At 44.9% G+C, this 27,379-nt stretch overlaps 1 protein-coding gene and 4 non-coding genes across 5 annotated transcripts in view; 3 read left to right on the top strand and 2 right to left on the bottom strand.

Moving 5' to 3' along the window:
* LOC135383963 (uncharacterized) overlaps nt 1-27,379 on the bottom strand; it is a 298,299-nt gene that overhangs the window by 225,535 nt on the left and 45,385 nt on the right. Inside the window, exons 3-4 of the mRNA XM_064613239.1 lie at nt 24,755-24,807; nt 23,643-23,848 (exon numbers count right to left, since the gene is read on the bottom strand). Of these exons, the coding sequence (XP_064469309.1) occupies nt 23,643-23,848; nt 24,755-24,807 (259 nt within the window). The remainder of the gene's footprint in view (nt 1-23,642; nt 23,849-24,754; nt 24,808-27,379) is intronic.
* Nucleotides 13,641-13,711, bottom strand: Trnas-gga (transfer RNA serine (anticodon GGA)). Its single transcript has one exon. It is a non-coding gene; the product is annotated as a tRNA-Ser (tRNA).
* Trnas-gga (transfer RNA serine (anticodon GGA)) lies at nt 13,917-13,987 on the top strand. The gene has a single exon. It is a non-coding gene; the product is annotated as a tRNA-Ser (tRNA).
* On the top strand, nt 14,230-14,300 carry Trnas-gga (transfer RNA serine (anticodon GGA)). Its single transcript has one exon. It is a non-coding gene; the product is annotated as a tRNA-Ser (tRNA).
* Nucleotides 14,544-14,614, top strand: Trnas-gga (transfer RNA serine (anticodon GGA)). The gene has a single exon. It is a non-coding gene; the product is annotated as a tRNA-Ser (tRNA).

Here is a 27,379-nt window from a genome sequence, read left to right as displayed (position 1 = left end):
ACATATCGAACACCCAACAAAATCAAACAAGAGATCAATCAGAGAAACCCTCTTCTCAGCTGTACCATGCGACTGTCTTCTTCGTAAAATCGGTGATCTGAGGAAGAGAGCAGCGAAAAATTGCGCGCACTTGTGCTTGACTTTAAAAAAAACTGAAGCATATGCCAATAAACCAAGAAAAAGACACTCATGTCTGGTATCTGATAGTGCCACATACACAGACGCATTGTCGCAAAGAAAGCACAGGACAGGGATACACAAATTTCCTTAGGTGAGCAGGGAAAAGGCTTAAGACCTCAGGAATAATAGCAGAGTCACTGGACATCGCTACGCGGCTAACACAAGATAACAAGATAATAGCGGCGGGTAAAATTGCAACACTGCTAAACAAGCCCCAACATGCCATCATGACGTCGCAATCCAGGAAAAAGAAGCACGCGCGCGCACACAGCAGCTCAGGAATGCACAAGGAGAGGTGCTTTATAGGAATTTCTACTCCACACACTCAGATACCAGCATTTCTGCACAAATACCTATAACGGCTGACTTCCTCAACATATCGAGGAAAGCGAATACTAACACTCAACATATAACAAAAAACAAACAAATTCCATTCTCATGAACTCTCTCCTCTGCCGAGCGGCTTTCTCCTGCTCTACCTGGATGCTGACTGTTTCCCCTCATCTACATTCTGAGTAAAAGCCGTGAAAGGAGAAAAGAACCGCGAAAAACTACACGTATGTGTGCTCCAATAGCTGTAACTGCAAGAAACCGTAGCGCACGCCAATACACTGAGAAAAATACACCTATTTCTGCCACCAGATAATTCTTGCATAATGCCACATACACAGTCGCATTACCCTTGCGTAAAGAAAGCACAGGACAGGGATACACAAATTTCCTTAGGTGAGCAGGGAAAAGGCTTAAGACCTCAGGTCACCACACATCGCCACGCGGCTAGCACAACATGACACCAACAAGATACTAGCAGCGGGAAGAACTGCAACACTGCTAAACAAGTCCAGACATGCCACGAGGACGTCACAAATCAGGAGAAAAAAAAAAAGCACACGCATGCACGCAAAGAGGACAACGCATTAAACACACGGAGCGCTCAGGAATAATCGTAGCGTTACCGCACATCGCTACGAAGCTCAACGTCTAACACAAGACGACAACAACAACAAGATATTAACGAAGGGTAAAAATTGCAACACTGAACAAGTCCAGACATGCGACATCGCATACAAAACACTGCTCATCGGGGAAAAGGCCTAAACCCGCGGCGGATCATCATAGAGCATACACAACTTCATTTTTCTACTTCGCGTAAACTAAACGCGGTCTGCTTGGAAAACGACGTACAAATTTTCTTAAGGAGCAGAGAAATATAGAAATTTCTACTCCGTGCTCAGATACCAGCATTTCTGCTCAAAAACCTGCAAAATTAAGCACTGCTTACTTCGTCAAGATATCGAACACCCAACAAAATCAAACAAACAACCCCACTTCCACTGGTAGAACACTATTCAGCTTTTACGCAGGAGGCTTTCTTCTACATAAAAGTAGAGAAAATAAGAAAAAGAGCAGCGAAATATTACACGCACTTTTGCTTGACTTAAAAAACCTGCAGTGGTGCTGTCTTCAACAGGAATGGGATATTATGGGGACGCATGACAATTCCAAACAATGAGAGTGGAGTATGTACAAGGGTGAGAGGGCAGCACACAAAGTGTTTGACAAAGCATGTGTGTTGCCCTCTCCCCTTGTGCATACTCCACTCTCATTGTTTGGAATTGTCATGCGTCCCCATAATATCCCATTCCTGTTGAAGACAGCACCACTGCAGGTTTTTTAAGTCAAGCAAAAGTGCGTGTAATATTTCGCTGCTCTTTTTCTTATTTTCTCTACTTTTATGTAGAAGAAAGCCTCCTGCGTAAAAGCTGAATAGTGTTCTACCAGTGGAAGTGGGGTTGTTTGTTTGATTTTGTTGGGTGTTCGATATCTTGACGAAGTAAGCAGTGCTTAATTTTGCAGGTTTTTGAGCAGAAATGCTGGTATCTGAGCACGGAGTAGAAATTTCTATATTTCTCTGCTCCTTAAGAAAATTTGTACGTCGTTTTCCAAGCAGACCGCGTTTAGTTTACGCGAAGTAGAAAAATGAAGTTGTGTATGCTCTATGATGATCCGCCGCGGGTTTAGGCCTTTTCCCCGATGAGCAGTGTTTTGTATGCGATGTCGCATGTCTGGACTTGTTCAGTGTTGCAATTTTTACCCTTCGTTAATATCTTGTTGTTGTTGTCGTCTTGTGTTAGACGTTGAGCTTCGTAGCGATGTGCGGTAACGCTACGATTATTCCTGAGCGCTCCGTGTGTTTAATGCGTTGTCCTCTTTGCGTGCATGCGTGTGCTTTTTTTTTTTCTCCTGATTTGTGACGTCCTCGTGGCATGTCTGGACTTGTTTAGCAGTGTTGCAGTTCTTCCCGCTGCTAGTATCTTGTTGGTGTCATGTTGTGCTAGCCGCGTGGCGATGTGTGGTGACCTGAGGTCTTAAGCCTTTTCCCTGCTCACCTAAGGAAATTTGTGTATCCCTGTCCTGTGCTTTCTTTACGCAAGGGTAATGCGACTGTGTATGTGGCATTATGCAAGAATTATCTGGTGGCAGAAATAGGTGTATTTTTCTCAGTGTATTGGCGTGCGCTACGGTTTCTTGCAGTTACAGCTATTGGAGCACACATACGTGTAGTTTTTCGCGGTTCTTTTCTCCTTTCACGGCTTTTACTCAGAATGTAGATGAGGGGAAACAGTCAGCATCCAGGTAGAGCAGGAGAAAGCCGCTCGGCAGAGGAGAGAGTTCATGAGAATGGAATTTGTTTGTTTTTTGTTATATGTTGAGTGTTAGTATTCGCTTTCCTCGATATGTTGAGGAAGTCAGCCGTTATAGGTATTTGTGCAGAAATGCTGGTATCTGAGTGTGTGGAGTAGAAATTCCTATAAAGCACCTCTCCTTGTGCATTCCTGAGCTGCTGTGTGCGCGCGCGTGCTTCTTTTTCCTGGATTGCGACGTCATGATGGCATGTTGGGGCTTGTTTAGCAGTGTTGCAATTTTACCCGCCGCTATTATCTTGTTATCTTGTGTTAGCCGCGTAGCGATGTCCAGTGACTCTGCTATTATTCCTGAGGTCTTAAGCCTTTTCCCTGCTCACCTAAGGAAATTTGTGTATCCCTGTCCTGTGCTTTCTTTGCGACAATGCGTCTGTGTATGTGGCACTATCAGATACCAGACATGAGTGTCTTTTTCTTGGTTTATTGGCATATGCTTCAGTTTTTTTTAAAGTCAAGCACAAGTGCGCGCAATTTTTCGCTGCTCTCTTCCTCAGATCACCGATTTTACGAAGAAGACAGTCGCATGGTACAGCTGAGAAGAGGGTTTCTCTGATTGATCTCTTGTTTGATTTTGTTGGGTGTTCGATATGTTGAGGAAGTCAGCTGTTAAAGGTATCCGTGAAGAAATGCTTGCACCTGAGCGCAAGATAGGAATTCCTGAAGCACGACACCCTCAGTGTAAATTAATTATGTTGGATATGAGTCTGCTTCCCTGCATGACAAGGCTGAAATGGGAAGAGAGAAAAAATTGGAGCGCTTCATTAGTAGCGATCCAAGTAATAGGGCAATTATAGTTTTCATAGAAAGTTGGGTTCCTAAAATTATAGTTTAGTTGTAGTTTTTCTAAACTGCAATGCAATAATCATTAATATAGTATAGGAATGCTATCGTGTTCCCGTAAAGGCGTTCTGTCTTGTGCTTTGGAATGCGCGAATAGAACTTTGCTCGCAGCCTTTCCCGCCTTTATGCTCGCAATGCACGAATGGAACTTTGCCCACCCGGCTTCCGCGCCTTTTTTGCTCGCAGGTGTAGCCTCAGACAACGAATGTATGAGCATAGAAAGGGTCACGTATTACATAAGCCTGGAGGTGATGTTGAGTGGTCTCACTTATTATTTTAAAAGAGCAGTGGCAGTTTACTGTAATTCTAATGACCATGATGAGCCTTTGGGGTGAAAATCGTTAATATGCGGGGTGCTTTTTTGTTGAATTTTAATGAGAGAATCAATGTCATTAAGAGTAGGACAAAGGAAATAATCTTGCGATTCAATAATTAATAGGAGTCTTTGCCGCTGTCTTCTTCTTCAGACAGGATGTGATGACGTCACGCAGTCTGTAGCAATGCATTGACCGTCACTGGAAAAAAGTGTGGCAATAGAAAAATAGTGTGTATTGCCCTGGACGGATTTATGATGTGCACTGTTTTTGAACAAGAGGAGTGCGTGTGCTTGGAAATAGTTTGATGCTGGTTTCCTTCTTTGTTTCTTTTCGCTTTTTCCCCCTTGTTGTCTGACAAACATGCGCTGACATGCCTGGGCTTGTTCTGACATGCTTTCCTTCTACATGTAGTTTTTTTCTTTTTGTACAAGGCATATTCTTGACGATAGTGCTGCCTTGAATGGGAGTAGAGCTATTCTTAATAATTTTGCGATTCATTTAGTTCAGAGAGTAACCGCGAGGGGGACAGGTGTGTGACTTTATGTCTTGCTGAACCATTTTTTTTTTTTTCCTGTACAGTAAGACTTTGGGAATGAAATGCTGCAATCTCCTCTTGTCTATGGTGCTCTTCTGCAATAGTTTCCTACGCAATCGTTATAGAAGAATAAATGAAATAATCTTGGGATAGTGATTCAATAAATAACAGGTGCCCTGTCTAGAGCGTACGCGTCCTTGAGCCACGCACCTGCATGATGACCGCATACCGAGAGACTATTGTTTCAGGTTGACCTTGTCTAGAGGAGCATTAGTGGAAAAAAACTGTGTAGCCCTGAGACAATAGGATGACGTTACGACCAATGAGAACGGCCTGCAGGGGGCGCAAGGATTCACTTCTCTCTTGGACACTGACGGGTCTCGACACGCAAATTCTGCTCCTGGTTTTGGCCGTCAGTGGAAGAGCGTAGCTTCGGTGGGGTTCTGTCTGCCTCTGATGGGGTGCGGATGTGTGGTTCGTCACTGGTGAATGGTGTTCGACGATGCAGGTGGATTTTGTGACGAGCGGATTTACAATGAGGGAATGCTGTGAACGGGAAAAATGATGGTGAGTGCCCTTTTTCACTCTGTTCAAGTGTTTGTTTTCCTCTGTTGCCCAGCAGTCGTACGATTTGTCCTGACGTGTCCTGATATGCCCCGATATGCATGCTTTCCTTTGTTGACGCTTAGTATTTTTTTCTTTTTTGACAAGGAACATTGTCGTCTTGACGATAGTGCTGCCCCGAGTTCTGCGCGCGTTGATTTGTTGAGTGCCTAGTCCTCTTATTAGCCATTGATGGAGTTACATGTTAGGATGTTTTGTTCTTTTGCAAGTCTCATTTAGTAAGACTTTGGAATTCCTACGATCAGTTTTCATGCATGGTGCTCTTCTGCAATAGTTTCCTATGCAATCGTTATAGAAGAATAAAGGAAATAATCTTGGGATAGTGATTCAATAAATAATAGGTCCCCTGTCTAGAGCGCACGCGTCCTTGAGCCACGCAGGTGCATGATGACGTCATACCGTGGCTTCACTGCAGATTGACCAAAGGAGCATTAGTGGAAAAAAACAGTGTAGCCCTGAGACAATAGGATGATGTCTGGACCAATGAGAACTGCCAGCAGGGGGCGCAGGAATGCTCTTCTCACTTAGCCTCACGACCAATGAGAACGGCCAGCAGGGGGCGCAGGAATGCTCTTCTCTCTTAGCCTCTCGCAGGTGGCGGTAGGAGCGCGCAGAGGGCGCTACGAGCGCGCGCATGCGTAGCACCCGTAGAGTGGCGCTTACGTCAGTCCACCTCTGGCTCTCGTTTGGAGAAGACGTGCGGTCGTTCGCTCCGTCGTCACTTGATCCCTGGCTGTCGACGAGAGCAGTCGCATCGGTCTGCGCTCCTGCTGTGGTGAGGTGATTTGTTGCGTAACTAATGCTTTCGTCAACTTTGTTCCCGCTTTGTTTGTGATTTTCGTGCCAGTGCTGGTTGCTGTTGTCCGGGCATTCCCGCCATTTTCTATCATCTTCTGCCTTGGGACCGGGAGTAGCGCTGGCGTGATTCTTAATAATTTTGTTGTGAGATTAGTTGAGAAAGTAACCGCTAGGGGGTGCAGCTGCGGGGCTTTATACAGCAGAAAAACCATTACGAGTCAGTTTCTGCCTGCCTCTCGGATGGAGCAGTCGCATGGTTCTGCGCTCCTGTTGTGGTGGGATCATTTGTTGTGTAACTAATTGTTTTTTCTTGTTAGCTATTGATGGTTTGCATACTCTTGCTTTCCCAGCCTCTGTATTACGAGTGTTTTTCTCCTTGCATGTCCAGAGCTCTCCTAACCTGCCCAGACATGCCATGATGACGTCACAGCTGACGTCACAGGATGTGCGGAACTGGTGCTGCGATGCTTTGCAACCTGCCTCAGTGCTCCGTCGCCCAGCGGCCTTTCCGGGCCGCTTTCTTCAAGACGATGTCGTTGATCTTCAACTAAACTCCTTCTCTCCACTCTATCTCTATCTTTTTATTTTATTTTCTATCTGTTTTTTTATTTTTTATCAGCTCAAGTAGCCGGAAACTCACATCTTCGTCTGGACGTCTCTTAGATGATCCCCAATTAGTGTAATGACTCTCTGGTGGGTCCTGATTAATGTGGGGGGTCCCAATTAGCTCTAATTGCTAATTAATGGCGTCCAGGCGAAGATGTCAGTTTCCGGATACTTGAGCTGATACATTACTACTCTTAGTTTCTTACCTCCATGGTAAGGGCACGTGTGGTCGCCATAACTTTGAGCCTCGACCTTGAGACTGGCCGGTAACCTAAATTCCGATGACGCGGCGATAGCAAACCATAGTGCTCATTGTTTTGACGATTATGCTTCACGGATGTGTCATTACATTACCAAATTTGTGGCCAGTTCGACGTTTCGCTCCTCTCTTATGCGTGAACATTGTCTCAGCTCATGAAAAAGGAAATAAATGTTGCTGCTTTTGTTCTACTCCTCGCACTGAAATAAATAATTTAAAATAATTGAACCTCTGTATGCAATAAGGGGATAAGTCGAAAAATCCCAAAATGAGAAAAGGGGCCTGATATGATTGTCCGTCCCATTGACACACGTGCATTTCCCGTTTTTTACCATGCTGTAGCGGGCCAACAAATCGCAATATGGTCCTACGTTTTCATTGGCGGGTGCATACTGGTATGTAGATGTCATTGCAACAAAAATAGTAGAAAGAGGATAAGTCGACTTATCCCCTTATTGCATATAGAGGTTCAATTGTACTGTGTGTTTCTTTTTTCTTTTCTGTATACTGCGTAGTTTTGACGATTATGCTTCATGGATGTGTCATTACATCATCAAATTTTTTGCCAGTTCAACGTTTCGCTCCGCTGTTATGCGTGAACATTGTCTCAGCTCATGGAAAAGGAAAGAAATGTTGCTGCTTTTGTTCTACTCCTCGCACTGAAATAAATCATTTAAAATAATTGTACTGTGTGTTTCTTTTCCTTCCGTTTGTTCTTTTCGTAAGCACGTAGTTACGCAAGTATACTGCGTAGTTTTGACGGGGTGGCAATCATAAGGCCGAAACTCATAAGGCGGAATTATCAGAAGGCCGAAAATTCAGAAAACCGAACTCTCAGAAGGCCGAAAAGTCAGAAAACCGAATTATCGAAAGGCCGAAATATAAGGAACCCAGGATACGAAAACTTTTATTCCAACTGCGATAAAATATTAGCTCTACAAATTAAGTAGGATAGACTTGCTGTGAATTAATACAGCGAATAAATTATTGCACCGAACTTCGCGTTAATAACGTACTTTCGATCACTTAGGGGAAAGCAAAAAAGGAAAAGTAGGCATATGAACCACTGTGTTATTGTATGTGTTTATTTTACACAATGGCAATAAGTTAAAATGAAAAATTACGAGCTACGCGATGATATTTCCCATTCTCATCCCATTTTCAACAACTGCTTCAACCTCGGTCATTCCTAAAACCACTTCCCTATCATCAGCTCTGAGTCAAACCCGCACGTAATTGTTCGGCCTTTCGATAAGTAGGGCGAGTAGTCGAGTGGATGACCTGGGACAACTGATGACTATTCTGGAAGAAATCATATACTGTGCTCCTGTGTCAGGGGACAAGCGTGGTCATTATACAGTTCTTGAAGTAGAACGGTACAGAAAGTTGCAGGCGAAGCAAAAATAAAAAAAAAATCCTACAGATCTTGTCATAGATATCCTATGTAGGGGTAAATTCACGATGGGCATTAACTGGGTTTAAGTTATTTCTGTATCGCAAACGATTCAGACGGTTGCTTGTTCAGATCACGTTCAGGTCACCAAATGTAGAGAAACACCATCTCCTCTACAATCTATTGAGTGGGTGATACAAGTCATTCACTGGTATTCACCCACGAGTCACTTTCTTTTTGTAGTAAACGTGTTGTATTTTTTTTCTCCAGCCAGTCTGAGCACCAAATGCTACGCATTTCAATTATTCGATTTCTGATACAAGAGCCAGGAAACTTTTTTATAATCTTATGACAAGAACAGTCCCATTCAGGGTCTTCTGTGTCTTTGGCCTTTCCATTTTCGGCTTTCTGATTTTCGGCCTTCTGACAGTTCGGCGTTATGATTGTCGGCCTCATGGCTTTCGGCGTTATGATTTTTCGGCCTTTTGGCATTCGGCCTTCTGATAGTTCGGCGTTATGATTTTCGGCCATCTGATAGGCTTCCGTTTTGACGATTATGCTTCATGGATGTGTCATTACATTACCAAATTTTTGGCCAGTTCAACGTTTCGCTCCGCTCTTATGCGTGAACATTGTCTCAGCTCATGAAAAAGGAAAGAAATATTCCTGCTTTTGTTCTACTCCTCGCACTGAAATAAATCATTCAAAATAATTGTACTGTGTGTTTCTTTTTTTTTTCTTTTTGTAAGTAGTTACGCAAGTATGTAAAAAGGAAAGAAATGTTGTTGCTTGTTCTACTCCTCACACTGAAATAAATCATTCAAAATAATTGTACTGTGTGTTTCTTTTTTTTTTCTTTTTGTAAGTAGTTACGCAAGTATGTAAAAAGGAAAGAAATCTTGCTGCTTGTTCTACTCCTCGCACTGAAATAAATCATTTGCAATTGCACTGTTTGTGTGTCTTTTTCTTTCTTTTTGTAAGTAACGGAAGTATGTAAAAAGGAAAGAAATGTTGCTGCTTGTTCTACTCCAAACACTGAACTAAATCCCTTGAAATAATTATACTCTGTTTCTCTTTTTACCTTTTTGTAAGTAGTTACGGAAGAAAATAATTGTACTGTGTGTAAGGCATTTGACCAAACACCGTTTGATCGATTCTTTTATTCGTTCGCTTGGAGCGTTGATGAAACAAAAAAGAAGAAAACAACAAAAGAAAGCTTCAGTTCTAAATGCTGCTATCCCAAGGAATATTTCACTCTGTGTAATCCGCTCGCTCATAAACACATTCCTCATCCTAATCCACTTTTTCGCATCCAGAAGGCGATCCGATGATGTGCCTTTTTTTCCCTCCGCTATTTATTTGCATTAAGTGCTGAAACTGCGTTTGCAGGAGCTTTGAAACTAAAAGTAGATGTTTAGCTCCACTCTCATGTCCTCGTGGCTGATACTGCCGCAGCGTATTGCTAAAAGTACGCGCAAACATTTCATTTGCCAAAATGCTCCGCAACCCGGGACAACTTATTCCTACGCCCACGCTTACGTGAGACATGTGGGTCGCTGCGTTTTTCCAACATATCTGCCGGAAATATGCAGAAGGTATCAGGCCCTTGGGGAATTGCTTGTTAGTCTTGTCACGTTGTCTGTGTGTTCTGTTTCATGACCGCTGCCGTTTCGATCAAACGGTGTTCAATCAAATGGCGTTCGTCCAAATGTCCCGCGTTCGATCAAACAGCTTTCGACCAAACGACGTTCGATCAAATGTCCCGGAATCCCTTACAAAAACGAAACAGTTTCTTCCGTAACGACTTACAAAACGAAGAAGACACACACACTACAATTATTTCAAATGATTTATTTCAGTGCAAAAAGTAGAACAATCAACATTTCTTTCCTTTTTACGTACTTCTGTACTTACATAAACGAAAAACACACACAGTACAATTATTTTCTTCCGTAACTACTTACAAAAAGGGAAAAAAGAAACAGAGTACAATTATTTCAAAGGATTTATTTCAGTACAAAAAGAAGAACAATCAGCAATATTTCTTTCCTTTTTACGTACTTCTGTACTTACAAAAACGTAACACGCACACACACACACAGTACAATTATTTTCTTCCGTAACTAATTACAAAAAGGAAAAAAAAACAGAGTATAATTATTTCAAAGGATTTAGTTCAGTGTGAGGAGTAGAACAAGCAGCAACATTTCTTTCCTTTTTACATACTTGCGTAACGACTTACAAAAAGAAAAAAAAAAGAAACACACAGTACAATTATTTTAAATGATTTATTTCAGTGTGAGGAGTAGAACAAAAGCAGCAACATTTATTTCCTTTTTCATGAGCTGAGACAAGGGTGTAGGAAAAAACTGTCCCGGAAATAACGGTCCCGGAAAAAATGGTCCCGGAAAGAAGGGTCCCACTGGCAAAAGGCGGAAAAAAAGGTCCCGCATGCATGGAATGGTTTTGCCATCGCTTGTGCACAAGAGCACATCTTTGGTGTGACAGATGATGCTCCTCAGACAGAGCTAGTTATTATGTTTTGTGAATACGGTGTTTCATTTGCTCTTTTTTTTTTTCTTGCTTTGAATTGCCTAGTTGTAGGATCTGACTACCCCGCTTGACTAAAATTCCTACCCCAAAGTCGGCAATAACTCGATCGGTAGCTGGCTTCGGGTAGTAGCTTCGGTTGACGCTTACACTTGACGTCATTCTCTTTTCCGGCTTTGGCCGGAGTCCTTAGACCTAGGTCAGTGAACTTTTTGTCTGTGTAACCTACTCTAGCCTAAGCATGGTACTGGTGAAAAGCTTTCTGTCCTTCGGTTAGCGCTTACACTTGACGTTATTCTCTTTTCCGGCTCTGGTGGGAGTTCTTTTTGTCTGTGTAATCTACTCTATCGTAGGCGTGGTCAGGAGGAGGCCTCGAATAAAAGTATGCTGATTATACCAGTGGGGTGAGGGGTATATGTTTACTGAAAAAAAAAATACTAATAATGATAACTACAAGGAAAGGTCAGCCAGGTGCGAAGCCAGTTTGCTACTCCTTAAACACAGAAAAGAACACGGGAGTGACAATAAAAAACTTGTTTCAGCACTAGTTCATAGACTGTTCATCCACGGTATGCACGAATGTACTAAGAGTATTCAGAAGAATGTGCGGGAGAAAGAAAATAACGGCTGGGTCCGGTACCATTTTTTCCTGTCTTACTATAGCAGTATGACATGTAATTGCCCGCTGTTTTTGTTCTTGAATAAATCCAAGCGTATTTGTGCACTAATGTCATCTGTCCCGCACCGATCGAGTTACTGCCAACTTTGGGGTAGCAATTTTAATCAAGCGGGGTAGTCATGTGCTACTACTACGCAATTCACTACGCAATTTATAATTTGTAATGTATTGAATGTCTAAATAAAGCACTTATCTATCTAAAAATTCAAAGCAAAAAAGAAATAACCAAATAAAACACCGTGTTCACAAAATATAATACATATATCACTGTCACACCAAAGATGTGTGTTTAAGCGATGGCAAAGCTATATCGCCTGCCTGCGGGACCATTTTTTCCGCCTTGTGCCAACGGGACCCTTCTTTCCGGGACCCTTTTTTCCGGGACCGTTTTTTCCGGATCCCGCTGAGACAATGTTCACGCATAAAAGCAGAGCGAAACGTCGAACTGGCCACAAATTTGGTAATGTAATGACACATCCATGAAGCATATTCCTCAAAACTACGCACTATGGTTTGCTATCGCCGCGTCATCGGAATTTAGTTTACCGGCCAGTCTCAAGGTCGAGGCTCAAAGTTATGGCGACAACACGTGCCCTTACCGAGCCCGAGCGCCAATCTGGCGCCATCTCTTATGCTAGACCAGAGGCTTCAAGGTCGTAGCTCTACCGGAAGAAGCACTTATCTATCTAAAAATTCAAAGCAAAAAAGAAAGAAGCAAATAAAACACCGTGTTCACAAAATATAATACATATATCACTGTCACACCAAAGATGTGTGTTTAAGCGATGGCAAAGCTATATCGCCTGCCTGCTGGACCATTTTTTCCGCCTTGTGCCAGCGGGACCCTTCTTTCCGGGACCCTTTTTTCCGGGACCGTTTTTTCCGGATCCCGCTGAGACAATGTTCACGCATAAAAGCAGAGCGAAACGTCGAACTGGCCACAAATTTGGTAATGTAATGACACATCCATGAAGCATAATCCTCAAAACTACGCACTATGGTTTGCTATCGCCGCGTCATCGGAATTTAGTTTACTGGCCAGTCTCAAGGTCGAGGCTCAAAGTTATGGCGACAACACGTGCCCTTACCGAGCCCGAGCGCCAATCTGGCGCCATCTCTTATGCGAGACCAGAGGCTTCGAGGTCGTAGCTCTACCGGAAGAAGCAGACGACAGCGGCTCACATATCCCGAGCGTCCCGAGCCGAGCGCTACCGATGTGCCGCCTATTAGGCAAGAGCAGAGGCCGCATCGCTCCGCCTCCCGAGTCCTCCTATTGGCGCGCCCTTTGGAGGGGGAGCCTCTCGCGCTCTTGGTCAGCAAAGTCAAGGATAGTCCTAAAAACATTCGACAACCATAGCGGAGCGAAAAGGCGACACATGGTACGCAGTGACATCTCACAGGCGTAGGCTGGATTAGTACACCACAGGCGTGCTCTAACGTGTGTATATCCACTTGACCATATATTTCCTGCGTTCCCACATGCAAGCGAAACTGTTTCCTGTACCGTCGGGCGTATCCCCATTTCCGCAGTCACGAAATATCACGTTAAGAGGACATAGGTTGACAGACAGCTATTTAGTATTTATTCTTTACATGTATTTTACTCTCTGTTAAGCGTACAAAATGTATTTCACATGACACGTAAAAGGTGGCACTGGACATCACGAGGCTCGTGCGTCTACGATTCCACGAGGCATAAGATCACAAAATTGAAGTAGATGACCTGCATGTATCACGAACCCGCTGGTCTGGACTACGGAGTGTTGGGATCCTGGAGCCAGGCGGAATTACTCAGGCGGATACATGTCGACGACACTTCTTGCTAGCAGGACGTCTTCATTGTCGGACTCTGTTCCATTTCTTATACCACATGTGGGAGGAACGAATGCCTGCGACGGGTCGGACCGTCCGCCACTCCTCTTTTCTTGCTTCTCGGAACGCCGTGCTGTCGCTTGACGGAATTTCCAGCAGGTGCATTGAGTGATTTTTCTCTTTGAGAACACGGACGAAATCAGCAGGTGTTCGAATAGCTGCCGCAACTGTACAGCGCATAAACGACAAGATTTGGCCGAGGTAGGCCACACTTAGGGCCGAACAAACATGTAAGCCTCAACGCCCAGAAATCAACGAATGCAACGACTCAGGGAAAAGAGGCGCTGACGCCAGGAATCGAACCTGGGTCTTCTGATTTCCGGTCAGATATGCTACTACTACACCACACCAGCACGCCGTTTCCCCTGAGCCATTGAGTGCCTCAAGTACGGGGGGGACGGACGACCAACCACGCTATTCCCGTTCTCTCTTACATCTTTCCCACTCACTCTCTCATTCATACACGGCCAGGGCGATCTGTAAACGACGTAAACAACGAGATTTGACCGAGGCAGACCACACTTAGGGACGACTTCAATGGCGCAAGGGAAACGGCCTGCTGGCGTGGTGTAGTGGTAGCATATCTGAACGGAAATCAGAAGACCCAGGTTCGATTCCTGGCGTCAGCGCCTCTATTCCCTGAGTTGGTGCATTCGTTGATTTCTGGGCGTTCAGGCTTACATGTTTGTCTCGTCCCTAAGTGTGGTCTGCCTCGGCCAAATCTTGTTGTTTTCGATCGTTTACAGATCGCCCTGGCCGTGTATGAATGAGAGGGTGAGTGAGAAAGATGTAAGAGAGAATGGGAATAGCGTGGTTGGTTGTCCCCCCCCCCCCGTACTTGAGGCACTCAATGGCTCATCGGAAGCGGCGCGCTGGTGTGATGTAGTGGTAGCATATCTGACCGGAAATCAGAAGACTCAGGTTCGATTCCTGGCGTCAGCGCCTCTTTTCCCTGAGTTGGTGCATTCGTTGATTTCTGGGCGTTGAGGCTTACATGTTTGTTCGTCCCTAAGTGTGGTCTGCTTCGGCCAAATCTCGTTGTTTACGTCGTTTACAGATTGCCCTGGCCGTGTATGAATGGGAGGGTGAGTGAGAAAGATGTAAGAGAGAATGGGAATAGCGTGGTTGGTTGTCCCCCCCCCCCCCCCGTACTTGAGGCACTCAATGGCTCATCGGAAGCGGCGCGCTGGTGTGATGTAGTGGTAGCATATCTGACCGGAAATCAGAAGACTCAGGTTCGATTCCTGGCGTCAGCGCCTCTTTTCCCTGAGTTGTTGCATTCGTTGATTTCTGGGCGTTGAGGCTTACATGTTTGTTCGTCCCTAAGTGTGGTCTGCTTCGGCCAAATCTCGTTGTTTACGTCGTTTACAGATCGCCCTGGCCGTGTATGAATGAGACGGTGAGTGAGAAAGATGTAAGAGAGAATGGGAATAGCGTGGTTGGTTGTCCGTCCCCCCGTACTTGAGGCACTCAATGGCTCATGGAAAACGGCGTGCTGGTGTGATGTAGTGGTAGCATATCTGTCCGGAAATCAGAAGACCCAGGTTTAATTCCTGGCGTCAGCGCCTCTTTTCCCTGAGTTGTTGCATTCGTTGTACACCGCATGTTGTGTAAGCTTGCCATATGTTTCAGGGAACCGCCAACACCATCACAGGCATTTTTGCCGTGACCACTAGCAAAATACAACCATCTCACTAGCAGCTTGTTCTTCGTCATCTCGTACAGCTGATACCAATTCTTGAAGTGCGCAGATGCACCGTCTGAGATGTAGATGAGATGCGTGAACACAGGTAGGATTTCTTCCAAGGCCTCAACTATCCTGTCCAGGGCTAGAAGTGCGTGCGCCGTGTCGTGGGACATATCGTCGCTCACCGTTGCGAAGCTCGTTGTCAACACAGGAGTTGTTGCAACGCAAGTGAATAAAGAAATTTGATCTGTTTTCCCGTACCGTCCCTGGACCTCGCTTGATAGATTCACTGAGCAGTTTTCGGCAAAATCAAAGTGCAACACGACGTGACGTCGTGTTCGTCGACATCGTCGACATCGTTCCAGATGGCGTTCCTCTGGACGTTGCGTATGTGTTCGTGCTTGATGTAAACAGCGGTGCACTTCTTGACTTGCTTAATAAATTGTGGTACTTTTAGCGTCTTCGTTATGAGATCTCCATTTTCCCAGATGGCTAGATCAACGTCGTCGTCCCGCTGTATCTTCAATTTCTGCAGAGAAATCTTTTTGGCCCCTGCGTAGAGTGTGTAGGCTTGGGAAAAGCAGGCATCTTGTTGCTGATCACACATAGACATCGTTTTTAGGTCCTCTCCCTTTAGCTGCGCGGATGAAGCACTGTTGCTACCTGCGATGACCAAGTCGAAATTCGCACAGTACGAGCACACACACTGCTGTTGACGTCGGACTGTCTGCACCCACTTGGGCCGGAGTGTATAAAACTTCGCCATTCCCATCTTGATACACGGATGAGCGCTCTTAAACAGGTTAAAGGTTTCACATATGGTGCGTGTCATAAACCTTTTCGTCACAGCCACTCTCTCGCCGTCTTCCAGTGGATACGTTACGTGGATAACATCCTTGTTGTTAGAGCTTTGGACAGTACAGTCCATCTCGTCTTGGAGATAGTATTTCAGCACAGTAACTACGTCAGCTTCGCTGACAGGGTGTCCCGTGTACTTCACGAGCATTGCCCACTCAGCTTGCTTCGCCCTTACAGCTCTTTATTTCTCTATGACGTATTTTGTGACTTCTGGGATTAGTTTCAACGCTTCTTTCCCTGCCATACTTTCGTCAAGAAGTGTTAGGAGTTGACACCGCTGTTGATGCCAGGTACACTTCTGTACGCGCTCCTGATATTTTGTACGTAGGTAGAGCAGCTCGAACAACTTGCATCGGACGTCGCAGGCTCATCCACATTAAATGTGTAGAGGAGGTGGTGTTCCCCTACATGAGTCCTGACCGGCGATGATGGAATGTCCCAGCCTGCAGATGGTCGTGGCCTCACGCTAGGACGGTGCCGCTAGATCTGGCTGGCAGGCGCAGTGCCGCGCACCAGCAGAGGCACGTCTTCACCGTCGTCCACGAGCGGCCACATCACTCCCCCCTGAGACGCGGAGCGGTGCATGCGAATGAGGTCCGAGTCAATACCATGCAGAGGAGAATGAGGAAGACTCGTGGATGGTAGACCACTCGACACACGGCTTGTGACTGATGCAGCAGCAGCGGGATGGCGGGAACAAGAGCGCTGCGATCCGGGCGGGTTCCAGTGATGAGATGCGAGTGCTGATTGGTTGAGTGGTTGGGTGCTTGAGTAGTTGCTGATTACGTTGACAGGCTGCTGATCGCGTTGAGCGGTTATTGAGTGCGTTGAGTGATTGCTGCTGAGCGTTGATTGTTGCTGAGTGAGTGCGTTGCTGAGTGGGCGACAGTACCGTGACCGGTGCGACAGCGTGAATGCCGGTTGCCGCCAGAGAAGTGCCGGGGAGGACCATCAAGAAGCAGGTGGAGGCCGGAAGCTCAGGTTACTGTGGTCTCCCTGCGGGTCCCTGTGGAACAATGGTCCCGGTGCGCCTTGCCTGCTAGAGGGTGGTTCGCTGCTGGTTTGCCGAAAAATTTAGGATGTTGCATGGCCGAATTACGCCAAACATGCTGTTCGTTGTTCGGGTCACCAAATGTAGAGGAGGTGGTTTTCCCCTACATGAGTCCTGACCCGCGATGATGGAATGTCCCAGCGGGCAGATGGTCGTGGCCTCACGCTAGGACAGTGCCGGTAGAACTGGCTGGCAGGGGCAGTGCCGCGCGCCAGCAGAGGCACGTCTTCATCGTCGTCCACGAGCCGCCACATCTGCCTCACTCGTGGTTTTGCGGCTTATTGTCTTGCTTAATGCATCGCCAACTTCTTTCTTTTTACGCGAAACGTACGACGCTACTCGTTCCTGTTTTACTGCCGTTGGCTTCCGCAGTGGAGACACATCAGTATTCGCAGTGGAACTACTCTCGTTAACTTCAGCAACAATTTATGCGCTCTGAACGTACTCTGCGTCTGGTGCGCAGTTCTTGCACAACTGGTCTTCATCATTGACTGCACCACTGCCATCCGAGCTGAGACCTTGCTTCAGTGCATCTATGTCGAAGCATGAAACAGACACGAAGCCGAGCTGCGTGTAGATCCTCCTATGATGTCGTCGTGCGTACTCCGCACAGTAGACACGTTCCGTACTGTGGACGAGTCGAGACATGGTATCATATCGAACAGGGACACGAAATGCTTTGGAGTCTTCACTTCGGACACAACCAAGAACACGCGTTTGTTTCAGCTCGACCCGCTCCCCCGGTGAGTAGTAGCCACAAGGTAAGCTGGCAAGGTCATATTCGTTAGCACGTCTACGAAGCACACAGGAAAAGAAGTGTTTGGTTGTGAAGTACAGCAATCCGGCGACAGAGCTAATGAAAACGACCTCCCAAGACGTGGCTTTGGAAGCCGGACGTGCGTTCATCAAAGATGCGTCGACGCGTGATAGGTGGATGAATGCAAAGCGAAGCGAAATGCAAGGAAAGAGCCGGAAGGCTGGCAGCATCTTCTTCGCCTTTTGCGTGAGATCCCATTTAGATAAAAAACGCCTACACGGTGACGGTGCAAGAAACTGCTAAGGATTATTCTCCTGCATGTGGAACGCAGGAAATAAACGGTAACGTGGATATCCACACGTTAGAGCACGCCTGTGCTCTATTAATCCAGCCGTACGTCTGTGAGATGTCACTGCGTACCATGTGTCGCCTTTTCGCTCCGTTATGGTTGTCGAATGTTTTTGGTCCCTACAAAATTTATACCGCTTCAAAGGCAATAGCATGATGAATGAATTAAATTTTTTTTTTAGAAAATAAACCGTGGGGTTTTCGAGAAATTGATCTGTGAAGTCGGCGTAATTTTCGAGGGTGATCCCGGTTTGCTCCCTCATACCGCCCTAGCCTTATCATTCACAGTCTTTAACAGCATACCGTTAGAAAGCGCACTTAATAGGCTATCCTTCAGTGTAAAAATCACTTCGGTCTAATGTCCACTTTCCCGACAGGAAGGCTACAAATTTCACACGAAAACGCGCATTACGGCATTTTTGCGATTTTTTCTCAAGCGAACGCGTGGCAGTAGGTATCTGGCTATGCAACAGAGTTACAGTCCGGTATGTAGAGAACGAGTAGAAAAAATGTCGTCCCGGTCACTTGAACGTAGGGCGCATCGGGTTGTCTCAAACTTCGGCCCTAGTGCTCGCTGATGAAGCACAGTCATGCGCTCCGATTTCAAGTTCGAAATTTGTACCAATGTTCATCACAAAGATGTTGCTTTCACATAAAAAATATGTAACAAAATCGAAGGGCCTGGACGGACGGGCTTGCCTGTATTGAGATGAAATCACCCTACACTCATTAGCTTTCATGAGAGCTCTGCCATGGACGTCATAGGGTATCATGACAGGTGCCTTATCAGAGTTATTGACATGTCGAATCTCTTGTTATAATTAATCTTCACGCCCCAGCTCTCACACCAGCCAGCTGCTCTTTGTAGGTCAACAATTAGACGAGAAGCATCATGTAAGGATGATATACAGAGTGTCCACGCTAAGTGTGAAGAGATTTTTTAAAAATATATCACTTTTTCCGAGATGAAATCAATTGCAATATAGCATATGCTGAAGGGCACTCCCTAGGGGGGCATTAACAGACTCCTAAGGCAATATCTTAATTAAGTTTCAATAATTAACTTTTTAATTATAAAAGCTACGAAGTTGCTCCAATGAGAACATCTGATCTCTTCGGTGACCAGATACCAAAACCGTTTTCAGTAAAAAAATCCGTTCGGTAGATCGTCCGCAAAAAATTCGTGAAGGAACCCCATTTTTTCCTTTATTTGGTTTATTAAGCATCTTCAAAGAAGCGGCTTTCCTTTACCCCCAGTGTGAGAGAGTGAAAGAGCACAGTGCCAACTCATGCGTCGAAGGTTAGCTTTAACTTGCGGAAACAAAACAAAAACACAAATCTATCGGGTGACTCTATCGCGACTGCCCTTATCTTGGGCTGCATTTTCTGTTTTCTTTTAATCCTTTTCCAGGACGCAAGAGGCGATATCATCCTCTCGTATTGGGGGCGAAGGAAAGACGCGTCTCTAGAGATGCGTCTCTAGAGATGCGCAATGAATAAAATAAAGAAAAAAAAATGGCGTTCCTTCACGAATTTTTTGCGGACGATCTATCGAACGGAGTTTTGTTCTGAAAACGGCTTTGGTATCTGGTGACCCAAGAGATCTCATGTTTTCATTGGAGCAACTATATAGCTTTTATAATTAAAAAGTTAATTATTGAAAGTTAATTAAGACATTGCCATGGGAGTCTGTTTATGCCCCTAGGGAGTGCCCTTGAGCATATGCTATATTGCAATTGATTTCATCTCGGAAAAAGTGATCGATATATTTTTTAAAAATCTGTTCACACTTAGCGTGGACACCCTGTATAGCGCAGTACATGACACAGCCATCGCAAATAACCTTATCTCTATGTTAGGATCTACTACGTCTATTATATCATTAATGTAAATAACGAACAGTAAAGGTCCAAGTACTCAACCCTGCGGCACCCCTGACGAAACGACCTGCTGTAGAGATGTCCACTTATTGGTTGCTTAAATAATCTGAAATCGAGTTGAAGACGCGGTGGTATATCCGTATACTCCTCAGTTTGAAAATAAGGGTTGGATAGGAGACGGAATGAAATGTATTCGCAGTCTAAAAAGTTACACCAGTTTGGCATTTTTCTCAATCATCCGTGAAAACTCATGTACTGTAGCAACCAGCTGAGTAACAGTTGATTTTTTTAAGGAAGCCATGTTGACAATTTTTTTTTTCTTCCAAGAAATGGTTATTCATTTTATGCACGATATCTTCCAGTAACTTTCAACACGTACTTGAGAGCGAATTGGGTCTATAATTGGTAACAAGTAATTTGTCCCCACTTTTAATAACCGGAACTACTCTCGCACACAACCAATCGCCTGGTAAAGTTGACCGAGCAAAAGACGAGGTAAAAATAACATATACACATTTCGAAACCCACCCTATGTATCATTCTAAAAATGCATTTGTGATATTGTCTGGCCCAGATCTTTTATCCTTAACATTTAGTCACATTTGGTAAAATCGCCTCTTCAGGTATTTTTATGTCTTGCATTGTTGACTCCGTCCTCAATTCTTTCTCTGATATAAACTTACCGCGCTGCGCGGAGAGGGACTGCAAATATCTATGAAGGATGGAAGTCACTGGAAGTATTTGTCCCTTCTGTGTGTTCCAGCCTCAGAACATCAATTGTCTCATGTGAAAATATCTGTTCAGTTGGACGGTGAATGACCAACGGTCGGACGATGACCAACGGACCAACGGTCAATGAGCAACGGATCTGTCACAATCCCACCGTTTAACAATATTGTGTCAACCATATATATTTAGCTGTGAAATATATCTTTAGCTGTGGAGAGAAACGACCAAAACTGCTCACAGGTATTTACGTCAAGTTCTCTTCCGAGACATGGGAAGAGATGCATTAAGACAATAAACAGCAAGTCCTTAAATTATTCCCACATGAATTAATTTGAATGCATTCAAATTAATTCCCAAAGCATTCAGAATAGACAAGTCATCGACACTGTTAAAGTTATGCACGCCAATTCCGCGTCGTTGAGTTAGCTTATGGTCGCTAGGTTAATTCGCTGGTGAACAACACTAGTTTGTGGTCTGATATGCCACCCTCAACAACATCATCATAGCTCCCCATAGAACAACCAGTGAAAATGAAATCCAGAACAGAACTTCCTCTAGTCGGCATATGTACAACTTGTGTTAGTGCCAGGTTCGTGCAGTGGTAATGAACTTTCATAGATATATTTCCTAAATAATGAAAACGGCTCGGCAGTTTAACTTGATCGTCTTGAGGTCTAAAATCCGCAAAAAAAACTGGAACGAGCAGCATGGAAGTGACACGACACATGTGGCGGAAACAAAGTCGGCATGTGTCCGGCAGTGGCCTTGTGGCCTTATTGTCTCTCCCTCGCTGTATCCCACTCTCTCGTCTGCCGGCAGGCTGTTCCTCGATTTGTGGTGTACACCCACCTTGTGGTGCACACCCACCCAAAAGTGCAGTTGTGGCTCTTCTTTCTATTTCTTGCTTGTCCCGCTCTTGTTTGTCGTTGGCACTTCTGGGCAGGACAGCAATGATCAGTTTACCTTGAATTCATTGCACAACAGAGCGGGGTATATCACGCATAGCGGAACAGCAGCAAGTGCATGGATGAACGAGGATTGAACATTTTGTGTCTTTCTATCAGTCACGGTGCACCGTATGAGCTCATTTCAGTTTCCATTTTAGCAGGTGCGTGTCCTCAGGGCTCTACTGTACAGCTTCATAATTGAAACCACCGACCATTTTTATTAACTAACGGAATTAATTACGAAAGCTCATTAAGGCAGGCTGTTACGGCAATATTACCTCGCGAAGTAGGCCACACCGCAAATACGTCTATGCAGCGTAGTTTCCGAAGAAAAAAGGGACGTGGCTTTATGTAAACTTTGGCCCACCTTTCTTGATGCACCCTATGTATTGTGCTGTAGTTGTGTGTTCTGTTGTGCACTAAGTTAGTGCAGAGCAGAGTGGATGAGGACTACGAGTAAGTTTTCCTCAGTCTTCAGTTAGTGCCACTAACTCAAGACTGAGGAAAACTTATTCGTAGAGCGCAGATTTTCATGGAAATGGTTTCATATGTGGACAATGAATAATCACTTTTGGTCATGGTTGGGGCGCATTCAAGGGGTATAAATGCATATTTCGCACGTCATCACATATTAATGACATGCATAGTGCATACTTCGAGAGCTTCAGAGTGCGAGAGCTTCCTTCTTTGTAATAAGGCTCTGCGAGCTTCGCGAAAGCTTTGGGTCCTCTGTCGCGAGAATTTTGGTTAGGATAGCATTCTTTTGATGTTTCTGTGGGATGTGGTGCTCAGTCAAGTTTACGGAACGCGCGAGCGGCATACTTTTTCTTTGGTGCGACACCCTAGCGGCCGCCGGACGCGGGTGACTTCCCTGTTTCGGAGGGGTGGAAAGAGTGCTCTGCTAGTGACACACAGTGGTAGCTTCCCTTTCAGGCACACCAAGCGACACCGGAACTACTACTCTACGTCACTAGCAGCCAACCCTTCCACCCCTTCGAAACACCGTTTCCGCCAACCGCTGGGGTGTCTCACCGAAGAAAAAGTACGTCGCTCGCGTGTGCTGTAAACTTTTGTCCCAAACTGTACCAGCGGCATGGTCGAGTGGGTTAAGGCATCCCGCCCGTCGGTGGCAGCCAAGGTCGTGCTGAAGACTGAGAGGTGGTGGTTTCGAATCTTACCACAGGCTGTGCTGTATGAGGTTCCCCGCCTCCCGGATTTTCTAAGGGCTTTCCAGACGAATGTCGGTGCAGTTCCCCTGAAGTCGGCCCAGTACGCATACTAACCCAATGTCACCCACTCATTCCTTCTGTCCTGTCTCCATCGGTCCACATCGGTACGCTGCTCACAGCCACACTTGCTTTGCGGCGTTAACACAGAATTAAAAAAAAAGACTGCAGTGGTGAGCTATCGCAGTGTCCTTAGCGGGACACCGCTAAAAACTCGTTTGATTCCCTTGTGATGCGTAAAAATTTGTTGGAAAATTGTTTAAGAATTTCGGTCCACAGAGACCTCTTTTCCGTGATGTCACATTCAGCAGCTTGAGGCATTCAGACAGATATGTTGTAGAATCACACGGAAAACCATGTCCTTTGTTGATGGTCACTTTTTCTTCGTCGTCCGCTTTTGTGACCTCCTTGCATATCAATACTGATAGCATCGTAACAAGATGTAATCAGATTTCATTTCCCAAAATTAGGGTTAATTTCTGATTTTTTTACGTGCTGTATTTGTATATGCCTCACAGTTCAATGTTATAACCGGTACACGCCAGCAGTAAAAATTTGTGAGAAATCTTGCAGTTAATTGTTTTTCTAATTAACATAGCCACATTTAACACAAACCAATCACAACGTCATCTCGTCAACCTCATCTAACGTCGACCAGGGACGTGAATTAGTCGTCTTCTGCTAGACGCGTCATTAGCGGCGTAGATCTGCCGGACAGGAGCGGAGCAGAGAAACAAAACACGGAGGTTTAAAAATACCCAGCCCTCCATGAAAACCTTGAGTAACATAGCGTGAACTCACAAGACGAGTCCTAGCGTCAGTATGAAGCTAATGTTGTAGATCTGTACAATGCATCGCATATTCTCAGAGAGATCCTGGGTTCGGTCTCCGCCGCAGTACTTGCGTCGTCGAAGTTGGATGTAAGCAACACTGCAGATGAGGCCAGCAATTGCGTAAAATATGCCGCATAGGTACATGACGAACAACGTGGGTTCGAACTGGAAGTACTGAAACAGATTGGTATAAAATAGTACAATAACTGCATCGATTTCATTGCACGGGTTCACAGAAATCGCTCTGTGCATGTGGAGTGCTAGTTATACGCAAATCATTAGACAAGGCTGGATAGCACTGTGTCCTTACACGATACAAAACATCGTCAGTATACGTCAGCATACACGACTAAATTACTTTTAGCAGTGCTTTATATTTTATCTATACCTGTTTTCGTCTTTACCCCCCATGCACCTCAATACAACTTTAGCATCACGTGTGCTTCCTTTGCAATCTGATACTTACTTTCACTTTGCTGTTATACGAGAGTATGACATGATTCACTGCCCTATAGCCTTTGTATAAAATGCAATGTGTGTTATGACTTGAAGTGTATCGCTGTCTCTCGGGGATGATAAAACGAACACATCTTTATTCAATATCGTCGTAGTGATCTGGCGCCAAATCTAAGATTGTACTCATATTTTAGTTGCACGAAACAGTGAGCTGGTTGACTTTCTGATTCGGTTTAGTACATTTAGGCCCAGTATAGTTTCTTTCGCAAGGATCTAATTCTCTCGCATGGTACCACTTTCTGACGTGATCACAACGTGAATAGTGAACGTGTATCAAACGAAAGTCACAGCGGTCGCTAAAGAACCAGGACATCCATGTGGCACAGACACCATCTGAACTATTAATGTGCGACAGGAGGGCAACGCGTTTCGGATAATGCTACGTTGACAGGTTCCTCATTTCTATTCCACTTTTTCGCAATGTTGCAGCAGCATCCCGCAGGTCGCTCCTGTTGAGTCTGTCAAATCTTGCCCTATCCAAACGCCTATCAAATCTGGATGGAAACTGAAGGTACAACTACATAACACTGCGGAAAATGACGCAAAAACAAACTGTTTGCTTACCAAGTCAAGTGTGTCCAGCACGTCAGTCTCGTCAGTAAACTGCCGTAGGAACACTGAAATGAAGACGTGCTTCATGGAGCAATTGCAGTCAAACTTAATGCATTGAGTTGTTGAGTTAATGCAGTGAGCACCATTCTGTAGTGTGTTCAAAGCGCCAGGTAACGCAGTGTACCTTTCCTTGATTTCATTGTAAGGGCGATTAACGCAACTAATGCGGCGGAAATGCGTCAGTATTCAGCCGACCCACCCACTACCACTATCCACCCCTACCGACCGCAATCTACCCCTAACTATGTTACCCCTGTTACTCACTAGCCAGCCACAATAGCGGCGCATGCCTCCTTCCACTTCTTCCACGCATTTGGGAACGCTACTATCGCTGTTCCTCCATCTCGTTCGCCCGCTTTGCGCGCTGAGCAGCGGCATCCGATGCCTGACGTTGCTTGCGTTGTTCCTCGGTTTCGACCGCTCGACGCATTCGCGAAGAATCGAACTTCTTTTGGCGCCTACGTCGTTTCGTACTCGGTTCACACTTCATTGAATTCAGCCTATACGCGTCTCGCACACACACAAGTTCCGACTCGCCCACGTCGCTTCCGCAGATGTCATCCTCTCTGTGACTTCACGCGCCGCGTCGCGCGCGCATTGGCATCCGCTCCGTGGTCTTCTTTCCCTTAATCTCAACTCTCCACTTTCGTTCTCCTACACGTACATCCTTCTTCACGTTTTGCCCGTATCGACACCGACACTTTTTCTTGAAACGCCGCTTTCAATGGTGAGACATTAAAAAAGAAAAGAAAAGAAACATTATGTGACTATTTTCCTGTAACATGGGCTTTGTGGTTATTGCTTATATCTGTATCGTCACTTCCACTACCTCCTTACATTACGTTATTGCTCCTCCCCTCTGTCTTGATGCCCTGAGGGTGCTTAAATGAATAAATTGGAAAACCGTGGTTTTGAATCGTTATCAGCTGGGCCTACGCGTCCTTGTGACGCATGCAAACAGCGCAAGTTAACGAGCTCAAGCGGAAATCCCACAGTGTTTCTCACCGCATAAAGAGACAAGCGTCGCAGTCTTGCGGCGGGCTATTATGTGGTACTTTTAAGCTACCGCAGATGTCGAACCTTTTATCATAATCGGAAACGAAACCCAGAAAACTGGACATTTTTATCAACGGAAAGTGATATAATGAGTCCGCGCTTGCGTGAGGGAAGGTATACATCCGTCAAACTGGTCAGCGCCAAAGACTATCAGAACACGGCTGTAAATTAGAAACTTTATTTATTTGTTTATTTATTTTACCACAAGGGCCCTTACGACCCGGAGGGGTAGGGAAACAGAGTTGCAATTGCAGTAGTTACAGTGAAAAAATACAGTAAGCATATAAAATAAAAAATACAGTGAACTTTTGCAATCAAGTGAAAAAAGAACGAAAAAAAGCAACGAAAAAAGGACAGAATACAAAAAGGGTTAGTATACCATTGAGCAACACGAACATAGTGAATACACCAGTAGTATATGGGCATGCCGGGGGAGACCGGTGGCGAGTTAGTTCTATGGGTGTCTGGTTCGAACCCCACAGCGTCTGGGACACCGTCACGTATTTTTCCCCGCGCGCGGCAGGCGGCGCTCGGGTGGAGGCTCTTACCGGTGGGCGGAGCGTGGCCGGAGGGCTGCGTGTGCGCTTACCCGCTCACATTTCTCCGCCTGGGCCGACTTCTTTCATCATTTTTAATCTGTGCCGATTTCAATCGCATTTTTCCCGGCTACAATAGATGTGTGGTGGGCGGTTTACATGCAAAGAATAGACATACACAAATGTACAAGTGAAAATATATTTATTAAAGTCATTAGTGTCAGGAATTATGTTATGACTCCGTGTGATGAAGAAAAACTTACCCAAAAATCTGATGCAATAGCATTGAAGGGTATCACAATTTTTTATTAGTGATAATCACGCAAGTTTTCAATTGAGCAGAAGGAGTAGCACACTTTAATCAAAGAATATATTTTTTAATCAATCCGATTAGGATAAAAAAAAAGTTTTATTATAAAAGGTCTAACATGAGCATCCTCACGGAGTTTTAACTACAGAGTCCTGTGAGATGTACGTAACTTCATGCGCAACAGCTAATATTCCATTATTATACATTTAATCAAAGAATATGTTTTTAATCAATACGATTACAATCAAAATTAAAAGTTTTATTATTATAAAAAGTCTAACATTATTATACGTGACCACCATAGTGGAGCTTTAATATTACAAGTGCCGGTAGATGTATGTGGACAGCAGAGAACCTGGAAGACCATGGGACACGAACACAAGAGGAAATAAAATCTATAACACTACAAAGAAGATATTCTCAATCAAAACAACAGAGGAGGAGAATAATCTATCATTTTAACTATCATAAAATCATCCCCGTGACTTCATCTAGTCGAACCCCATACAATTTTCATTCTAAGAGACACTACAAACCTTACTTTGTTTTATGAATTCAACACAGAAAATACATTAAAAAATGAACTTCACCACACAGCACGCTCCTAGCCAACAACCAGCTCCAATAATATCTGCCCTGATTTGTTGAAGACGGGAGGCGTACACCTGACAATTA

Source organism: Ornithodoros turicata, chromosome 1 (assembly GCF_037126465.1).
Source record: "Ornithodoros turicata isolate Travis chromosome 1, ASM3712646v1, whole genome shotgun sequence".
NCBI lineage: Eukaryota > Metazoa > Arthropoda > Arachnida > Ixodida > Argasidae > Ornithodoros > Ornithodoros turicata.
The sequence above is the reverse complement of the archived record's forward strand: the minus strand, read 5'-3'. Positions and strand labels throughout refer to the sequence as shown.